General features: G+C 50.5%; 2 protein-coding genes across 2 annotated transcripts; both read right to left on the bottom strand.

Annotated features, from left to right (window-relative positions):
• Positions 1 to 2,903: 2,903 nt before the first annotated feature.
• On the bottom strand, positions 2,904 to 4,959 carry LOC105254868. The gene is made up of 3 exons (XM_025415545.1): positions 4,915 to 4,959; positions 3,382 to 4,714; positions 2,904 to 3,280 (listed from the first exon to the last, which is right to left on the bottom strand). The coding sequence occupies exons 1-3, from the start codon at positions 4,957 to 4,959 to the stop codon at positions 2,904 to 2,906; spliced, it is 1,755 nt and encodes a 584-aa protein (XP_025271330.1).
• Positions 4,960 to 5,068: 109 nt separating this feature from the next.
• LOC112639968 lies at positions 5,069 to 5,995 on the bottom strand. Its single transcript, XM_025415546.1, has one exon. It carries the CDS (start codon positions 5,993 to 5,995, stop codon positions 5,069 to 5,071), a length of 927 nt encoding a protein of 308 aa, XP_025271331.1.
• Positions 5,996 to 10,156: the final 4,161 nt, after the last annotated feature.

A 10,156-nucleotide genomic window follows, 5' to 3' on the forward strand; every position in this document is an offset into this window, starting at 1 on the left:
GAGATCGGACTTGTGCGTCGCGAGCCGCGCGGAGGCCGTAAGTGCCGCCCGACCGCTCTCCCGTAAGTACTGCCCTGCTACGCGTCGTAGGTACCGCCGAGAACGGAATTGGTGCGTCGAGAGCCGCGCGGACGCCATTGGTGCCGCACGACCGCTCTCTCGTAGGTACCGCCCGGCTACGCGTCTTAGGTAACGCCGAGAACGGACTTTGTGCGTCACGATCCGCGCGAAGGCCGTTGGAGCCGCCCGACCGCTCTCTCGTAGGTACCGCCCTGCAACGCGTTTTATGAAACGCCGAGAACGGACTTGGTGCGCCGCGAGCCTCGCGGAAGCCGTAGAAGCCTCCCGAGATACTCGTAGGTACCGCCCGGTTACGCGTTGTAGGTACTGCCGAGAATGGACTTGGTGAGTCGCGAACCGCGCGGAGGCCGTATGTGCCGCCCGACCGCTGTCTCATAGGTACCGCCTGGCTACGGGTCGTATGTACCGCTCGGCTACGCGACGTAGGTACCGCCGAGAACGGACATGGTGCGTCGCGAGCAGCGCGGAGGCCGTAGAAGCCGCCCGAGATACGACTCGTAGATACCACCCGGCTACGCGTCATAGGTACCGCCGAGAACGGACTTGGTGCGTCGCGAGCCGCGTGGAGTCCGTAGAGATTATCGTCGGTTCATCCGATAAAGCATCCGATAGATTGGATATACGCGGCATCGATAAAAGCTTCGCCTTCGATCGTTTCCTCTTTTTCGGTGTCGCATCCTCCTCCTTCTCCTCCTCCTCCTCCTCCTCCTCCTCCTACTCCTCCTCCTCCTCCTTGTATCGCTTGATGGGTAACGTTTTAATTATAGCGTCAGCGTTACTCTCCGGCTGCTTTTTCACCGCGATTGCGCTGGAGTTGTCGACGATCTTTTGCAGTGACTCGATAATACGCCTAAAATGGGTCGTGACCCGCGATATCTTCGTCGATCTTACCGGTCTTCAAAGCAATGTTTCTTGCGGATTGATTCGCTCGTTTTCTCAATCTCCCACGCAATCTTTTCATGCTCGCGAATATTATCGCTTCCAGCCATGTTGACGGAATATCGAGCGTTTCACCCCTCTCGACGGAATGTTGACAGCGACTAATCGTTTCGCGGTATCGCGAACACGTTAAATCCTTTTCTGTATCGCCCGTTCGTAAGCGCGCTGTCCTTATTAATCACTAGGAATCCGTACTTTTGCTGCCAACAAGTACGGCATAATTCACTGAAATCCTCGTATGACATGTCGGTATTCACGTTATCGTTGTACACGTGTTTCAAATTTGTACCGTCCTGTTTGAACAAGATCAGCAGGTTCGCCTTGTCGCATATAAGATGTTTTGGTATTCTCGCGTACGTCTGACAAAGATAGAAGCAGTCGACGTTCGAGTGACGACCCATTGAGAAGTACTCTCTTATTATATTTTGCTTGTCGCACGCCATCGAAGACAAAAATCGAGTTTGGACGTGCCTCGCTCGGTGGAATGATGTCACTGTTATTCGAGAACGTAAAGTAGCCGATTTCGATCGGCGTCAATAAATTCTCAAGATATCGATATTTCGGCTGTGACTTCGAGTTTGCAGTGACTTCGAGTACACGTACACGTTCTCGAAACGTACACCGTGTGGACTTTCCAGTTGTTCGCGAGCGAGTCCGGCAGTGAATTGAGGAAAGTGGAAGATCGTCAGTTAAAAGATATTTGCCTTCGGTTAACAAAAGGACGAAACTTTATTAATTTCAAAAATAAAAGTGACAAATGTTCGGTGATTACGATCACAGTAAGCGCGCGTCACGATCACAGTAAGTGCAAAAAGCGACACAGTTATAATGCGAGATATCGCGAGCGGTGCAGTGAGTTGATCTTTGGAAACGTGCGGATAATCGAAGTCCAAGAGAATAGCGGTCGTTATAAGCGGTGTGAGATAGCGGTGTAACAAAGCGAAAATCAAAAGTGCACGTCTTAGAAAAGCGCAAGACTTTCTCGTGCCCACGTGCGGTGCTCTTTATATAACAGGCAGAATTTTTGGGCCCGTTGCAACGTGGGCCAATAATTTTCGTATTTTAGCGGTGACCTCAGGGCGCCGCGCATTATTGGCCGTCGATGAGGTCATGAATTGAAATTTTTACACTTGTCATGCGCACGATCTTTTTCGATCAGCTGATTGGCGATCAGCTGATCGTGACGTATGGGCGCGCATGCCCATATGTTGCTCTGATTTTGTCGACGGTTGACAATGTTATTGTCAACGAGCATGATGAGTGTTTCTTAGTCGTTGAAAAAAATAGAAGATAAATCGACCGATTGAGTTTTTGTAGAAAACAGACGTTTCGAGAAGTTTCTTTGACACCCGTTAATTTTGAAACTTCGAATTTATTAAAGGATTTTTAGTTACGCGAATTTGTTTATCGGAATGCCGATTATGAGTTTTGAACATCCCGCCTCGTCAGTTCATGACGAAATTTGTAAGTGTGTGCGAGTACGGACAGGTGTTGCAAATAGTTCCGTTGATGAGTAGCGGATCGAGATCGATGAATGAAATGCGATGGTGATGTAGCGTAATGACACGTGTTGTGTACAGCGGAGAATAGTGTGATTTGTGAGTGCAGTGAAAAATAGTGATGGTGAACAGTGAGAATCGCGAGTGGAGTGCGTTGATGAGATGAGCGTCAAGAATTGCACGCGATGAATGAAGGTGAGCTTGAAATTCCACGGTGACAAAGTGCGCGTGAAAAAAGGATAAAATAAAACGGAGAGACTGATAACGCAGCTTGTGTGAAGTTTCGAGAGTGAGAACGTGATAATATGCCGAGTGAACATTGAGGAGTAGCGACGCGTGGTTTTCATTAATGATTACATGTCAAATCAAAAGACATATTACATTTTAAGCGTTTAAACGCGGTAGTGTGTCGGTGACCGGCAATAAAACGATTTTAGTGAGCGGCCGGACAAGTTCGGAAGCAGCTGTGCGCACGGTGACGACACGTGTGACGCCGTCCTCCCCGGGATGCGTCTTGAGTATCCGGGCGAGTGACCATTGAGTTGGTGGAGTGATGTCCGAGCGGATGAGGCACAACGCGCCAACTTCTGAAGGGCGGTTGTCCTTGAACCATTTTGGACGAGATGTCATCGAGTGGATGTATTCTTGGGACCACAGCTGCCAGAAGTGGTCACGCATCTGCTGTAGAAGCTGCCACCGTGAGAGCTTGCTTGGTGCCTCGTCGGCCAAGGAGGACTCAGGAAGTGCGAGCAATGGAGCTCCTATAAGAAAATGTCCAGGAGTTAGTGCGGACAAATCATCTGGGTCAGAGCCTGTAAAGGACGGGAATTCAAGCACGCCTCAATCTGAGCCAGCAGGGTACTCATCTCTTCGAAGGTGAGAGTGGTCTCCCCTATCACCCGTCGCAGGTGATACTTGATGGATTTGACTGCAACTTCCCAGAGTCCGCCGAAGTGAAGGGCGGCGGGAGGATTGAAGCGCCAAGATACTCCTTCTTGGGAGCAGGATTGTGAGATCCGACGGCCGTCGGCAAATGAAGCGTGGAACATGCGGCGAAGCTCCTTATTTGCGCCGATGAAATTTGTGCCACAATCCGAGTACATCTCTTTGCACAGACTCCGGCGTGAGATGAACCGGCGGAATGCAGCAAGGAAGGCTTCAGAAGAGTAATCTGACGCAACATCCAGGTGGACTGCCCTGGAAAACAAACAAATGAAGACCACTACGAATGCCTTGTGAGCTCGATGACCTCGACCCTTGCTCGTGTGGATGAAGATAGGACCGGCGTAGTCGACTCCAGTTCTGAGGAAGGGGCGTGCGGGTGTCACTCGTCCTCGAGGTAGGTCACCCATCAGAGGCTGTGATGAGAGAGCTCGCCAGCGGGTGCACGTTACGCACCGGTGAAGAACTCGCTTCACGACGGCTCGGCCTTGTGGAATCCAATAGCGGAGACGCAGAAGTCCCAAGGTGAGTTGCACACCTCCATGCAATATCCGACGGTGGCATGATTCCACCAAGAGCTTCATTAGCCATGACATTGGCGGAACTACTATCGGGTGACGTTCGTCATAAGAGAGCATGGTGTGTTTTAGCCGACCACCGACCCACAGTATTCCAAGGTCGTCTATAAATGAGGCCAGCTTATCCAGGCGGCTGCGATGAGGCATTGGACGAGAATCGCGTGCAGCGGTGAGTTCGGAGGCGAAGTGGAACCCTTGGACTACCTTAAGCCACCGGAGAAGAGCCGCATCGATCTCATCTGGATGTAGCGTGACGTAATGGGCGTGGACGGTAGTCTTACGCCATCGGTGACACCAGGCAAAGACTCGCAAGAGCCTGTGTAAGTTTGAGAATCGGAGGAGAATTTCCGGCTCGGAGTCGTTGCGATACGTGTTCACTGAAAGATGTATTCGCTTTTCAGGAATGCTCTCGAGGGAGTCGTCGCTGGTGTTGATTGGCCATTGAGCGTGTTCCTGGCGTAGCCAGTTGGGCCCGGTCCACCAGAGAGGATGATTCAGGAGCTTCTTCGGCGAAATTCCCCTTGAGGCACAGTCCGCGGGATTCTCTCGACCCGAAACGTGTTTCCAGTGAGCTTCGGGAAGCTTCTGCTGGATTGAAGATACTCGGTTGGCCACATAAGTCTTCCACCGGGAGGCATAACTCTTGATCCAGTGGAGGGTGACCTTGGAGTCGGTCTATAGATGCACGGCCAATGAAGAGAACTCCAGCGTTGACCGGACTTGGCACACGAGATTTACTAGCAGGGCGGCGGCGCAGAGCTCAAGTCGGGGGAGCATTACTGGTTTAATTGGAGCGACTTTGGTCTTGGCCGCCAGGAGGTGAGACGAAATGTGATTGGCTGATGCCGAGCGGAGGTAGACGACGGTGGCAAAACCTCGTTCTGAGGCGTCGGCGAAGCCGTGAAGTTCCAGGTGCTCATCGCTGCTTCCTGATTGTATCCAACGCTTGATGCGAAGATGCTCTAGTGAGGGAAGCTCATTCAAGAGGATTTGCCATTGTTTTGTATCCTCCGCTGGAAGAGGAGTGTCTCAATCCAACCTCTTTAGCCAAGTAGACTGAATCAGGATCTTGGCCCTGACTATAACTGGAGAGAGCCATCCCAGCGGATCAAACAGCCGTGCGGTTTCGGCTAAGACTCGTCTCTTGGTCAACTCCGTTGCGATGCGAGGTTGGATGGCGAAGGAAAAATCGTCGCTTGCCGGATGCCAGCGCAGACCCAAAGTGGAGTGTACCTCTCCCTCCCAGGCGTGATGAGCCTGATGGAGCCGATGATCCTGAGAGATGCTGGATAGCAGGGCCGAATTGTTTGCTGCCCACTTACGCAGCGGAAACCCGCCCGCCATGCAGATCTCTATCAATTGTGCTTGTAAGGAGAGCGCATCGGGCAGGGTGTTGGCTCCAGTGATGATGTCGTCCACATAGCAGTCATGCTGCAAGGCAGAAGCTCCTAGTGGACCGCGAGACTCCTCGTCAGATGCTAATTGCCTCAGCGTTCTGACCGCTAGGAAAGGAACGCAAGCGAATCCATAGGTCACCGTGTTCAGCTCGTACTCGGTGACTACGTTACTGGTGCTCGGACGCCACAATATGCCCTGAAAACGACGATCTTCCGGGTGAACGAGAATTTGTCTGTACATCTTTTCAATGTCGGTAATGAACACGTAGCGGTGCCGACGCCACCGGAGAATGATGTCAGCCAGAGTGGGTAGTAAATTTTCGCCGACTAGGAGATGTGAGTTGAGAGATTCTCCTGAGTGTGTGCGTTGAGATCCATTGAACACGACGCGGAGCTGCGTGCTGGAGCTGGATTCACGGAAGATCCCGTGATGAGGTAAGTAGCACATTGCTGAGGTGCTCTTCTTTACTGGACTCATGTGTTTCAGATTCTCGTACTCGACCATGAAGTCCTTGTAGAGTGAACCGAATTTTGGATTTTGATGACACCGCTTCTCCATGGCCGTAAGAAGGCGTTCAGCAGACGTTCGAGTTCCGAGGAGTGATGGCGGCGAAGACGCGAAAGGTAGGCGAACCACATACCTTCCGCTTGCGGTTCGCGAGTGAGTTTGTGAAAAGAATGTTTCACACTTCTCATCCTCTGGCGGGAGTGCGATTAAAGTGGATGGATCCTCCTCCTGTTTCCAAAAGTTGTGCACCAGCTTTTGCAATTCCGTGTCGATGGTGTATTGAAAGGACGCTCGCTGATCCCGGACTGAAGCGGTATTGGATTCACCTGATAGGATCCAACCTAGAGCGGTTTCCTGAGCCATGGGATCTCGAGGGCTGCCCTTGTCCCTCCACAAATATAGTCGAGCAGACTTCGGCGCCTAGCAGCAGTTCGACCGGGTCATGCTCGAGAAACTTTGGATCGGCGAGCTTGAGGCCGTTAACGTGAGGCCACGAGGAGAGGCCTTTCGCGGTTGGTCCTTGGTAAGCGGAGGAACGAGGTAACACTTGAGCAACGGCGGTGAGCTTGAATCCAGTGACTGGAGATGAGAGCTGCAAAGTTATCTTGCCACGTGTTGCGGAGGATCGGGTTCCACCGATGCCGACGATTGAAACTGAAGAGCGGGAGCGCGGTAGGCGCAAACGTTGAACTAGCGCGTCGGAAATTATTGACACCTCGGAACCTTGATCAATCAGTGCTTTGACTGCATGAGGCTCTCCGATACGGTCGGCAATGTTCACGCGAGCGGTCGCGAGGAGAATTGCCTGGCGGTCTGAAGGCTGGCGCACCGCGAAGAGTGCGGTGGCCTCGTTTACGTTAGACGAGACGTAGGCGTCGTGCAACATGGTGTGGTGCTTGGCCTTGCATGACAAGCACGTTTTAGCGGATTGATATTTGGAGATCATATGATTCCCAAGGCAGTTAAAGCACAGCCGATGAGATTCAACAAAGGACTTATGATCACCGGCGGATTTCAATTTGAATTCACTGCATTGCATTAACGTGTGATTTCCTTCACATAGTGCGCACTTTCGTTGGTCGGCACTGTATTTTGTGTGAAGAGACTTTACCAGTCGCGACGAATCTCCGCAACCCTTTAGAGCTGCTTTCGGTTTAGCGGCGTTGAGGGTTAAAATTCTTTTCGCGATGAAGTGTAAGAACATGTCGTGATTTGGCGGTTCCAAAGAGTTGGCGGTGGAGGTTTTCCACTCCATGCGTGTGCGCGAGTCTAAGAGCTCGATGACGAGGAAATTGAACAAATCCATACCATGAGAGTTAATGGGTCTGTGTATGCCCTCTTGAGCATTAACCGCGGTCATGACGGCATTGTGAATGCGGCTAAGTTCCTCGGCGGATTCTCCCTTCATTTTGAGCACGGCGATGAAGGTCGCGAAGTTTGAACGAATCAACTCCCGTTTATTTTCAAAATGTTTGCAAAGAATCGCCCATGCGCGATGATAATTCTCACTGGTGACGGTTAATGACTGAATTAACTTTTCAGCGGCTCCTTTGACGCACGATCGGAGATAATGGAAGCGCTCAACGTCAGATATCGACGAATTCTCTCCGATGACTGAGGAAAAGAGATCGCGGAAGGACGGCCAATTTTCGTATGAGCCTGAGAACGTTTGTAATTTTATGCGAGGAAGCGAGGTTTTAACTGCGTGCTCTCGACCTTGATCTTGTGACGCGGTTGACGAGGCTCTTAAATCCTCTGCACATTGGATCAACAGCTTCGTTGCAACACGTAAGTAGCTTCTAAAGTTTCAATGAAATCAGATCGAGCGTAATACTTGTCCTTGAGGCAGGCTCGAATGCTGTCGTGCTGAGCATCAACCTTTTTCCACAGACTGTCAAGTATGCTGATCCGTGCCCCGACGGCACCTACGGTGATGTGACTCGCACCCATCTTTTTTAGGTTCTCCATGGACCTTGACATTCGCCCATGAATGTCGCGCTGAGCCTCGACCAGAGAATTCACGTCCATACTCATTTTCACTGACATGGATTGTTTTCCTTTTCAGGAATGCACTGCACTTCACTCTGAGCACGTCACTCACGAACTTGCGGATGCGGATTAAGAAATATCCGGCTCGAAGGATCAGAAATGTTCGGGAGCGAGTCCGGCAGTGAATTGAGGAAAGTGGAAGATCGTCAGTTAAAAGATATTTGCCTTCGGTTAACAAAAGGACGAAACTTTATGTCAAAAATAAAAGTGACAAGTGTTCGGTGATTACGATTCACAGTAAGCGCGCGGTGCAAAAAGCGACACAGTTATAATGCGAGATATCGCGAGCGGTGCAGTGAGTTGATCTTTGGAAACGTGCGGATAATCGAAGTCCAAGAGAATAGCGGTCGTTATAAGCGGTGTGAGATAGCGGTGTAACAAAGCGAAAATCAAAAGAGCACGTCTTAGAAAAGCGCAAGACTTTCTCGTGCCCACGTGCGGTGCTATTTATATAGCAGGCAGAATTTTTGGGCCCGTTGCAATGTGGGCCAATAATTTTCGTATTTTAGCGGTGACCTCAGGGCGCCGCGCATTATTGGCCGCCGATGAGGTCATGAATTGAAATTTTTACACTTGTCATGCGCACGATCTTTTTCGATCAGCTGATTGGCGATCAGCTGATCGTAACGTATGGGCGCGCATGCCCATATGTTGCTCTGATTTTGTCGACGGTTGACAATGTTATTGTCAACGAGCATGATGAGTGTTTCTTAGTCGTTGAAAAAAATAGAAGATAAATCGACCGATTGAGTTTTTGTAGAAAACAGACGTTTCGAGAAGTTTCTTTGACACCCGTTAATTTTGAAACTTCGAATTTATTAAAGGATTTTTAGTTACGCGAATTTGTTTATCGGAATGCCGATTATGAGTTTTGAACACCAGTAGACTTATCAGAACGTTGGTTTTACCACAATTCGAGGGACCGCAAACGATCGTGCGTATAGTAGTCGGTAGCATCGTATCGTGTCTGCGCATCTCCGCGTTGTCCCCCATCGATCGTAATCTGTCGTCGCAATTCGTCACGCGTATCGTCAAAGGCTGTCGTACGAACCGCATGTTATCTGTTTCGAACCAATTTTGCGAATGATCGCGAGGAGGAGACCTATTTATAGAGGTGTTTCGACTCGAAACCGCTCAGTATCAAATATGTTTCTCCTTCTGTTGGACGAAAGAGACATTCTCAAGCTTACGGCCAAACAACTGCAGTATATCCCGAAGATTTTTTTACTGCAAAATTTCGGTGATTACGTGGAACGATTGTGGGACAAGCTTCCAGTATATATAAAGGCTGATCCAGAGGTTCGACAATATCGTTCGTGCATGCGACATTACAACCAGCCGTGGCAGCGAACGCACATCGACGGTCCGCCTCCGTTGATAAAAGATTGCGACGTATGTCAGCGAGAATAGTAAGAGACAGCGGTCTCTTAAATCGTGCGATAAACGCGCTTCCGATCGAATTCCATATTCCTGGCTATCAGTTTTGCGGTCCAGGCACGCGGTTACAGAAGCGATTAGCCAGAGGCGATCGAGGTATAAATTTATTGGACGCGGCGTGTCGCGAACACGATATAGCGTACTCTCGGAACAATGATCTCACCGAGAGACACGCGGCGGATAGGATACTCGCCGAGAGAGCGCGAAATCGTATCGGTGCGAGAGATTCGACTCTCGGTGAGAGAGCCGCAGCCACAGTTGTCTGAGTGGCGATGAAAGCCAAGACGAAGCTCGGTAAGGGCCTGAAAAGGACGAAGACGAAGAAGAAAACTGCGAAGAAACAGATACTTCCGGTAGCGAAATGCGGCGGCGTATTGCCGATTCTACCAATGCTGGGTGCGCTCGGATCCCTGATCGGCGGAGCGGCGGGTGTAGCGAAGGCGGTGAACGACGGAAAAGCCGCGCAACGTCAGATGCAAGAGATGCTACGTCACAATCGCGCCATGGAAGGTCGCGGATTATATCTCGCTCCTTACAAACACGGACGAGAAGTCTCAACGAGAAAAAAAAACGTCAAAGAAACGTTAAAAATGCCGCAGGGCGCAACTACCAACGTACAATTGCTACAACTGGCGAAATGTATGCGCATTCCATATTTTAGAGGCGTTTTCATGCGCAACTCTTTACCGATCGATGGTATTTGTCAAAATGAGAACGGCATCGTAA

This window comes from Camponotus floridanus, unplaced genomic scaffold (assembly GCF_003227725.1).
Source record: "Camponotus floridanus strain SB8 unplaced genomic scaffold, Cflo_v7.5 scaffold122, whole genome shotgun sequence".
Lineage (NCBI taxonomy): Eukaryota > Metazoa > Arthropoda > Insecta > Hymenoptera > Formicidae > Camponotus > Camponotus floridanus.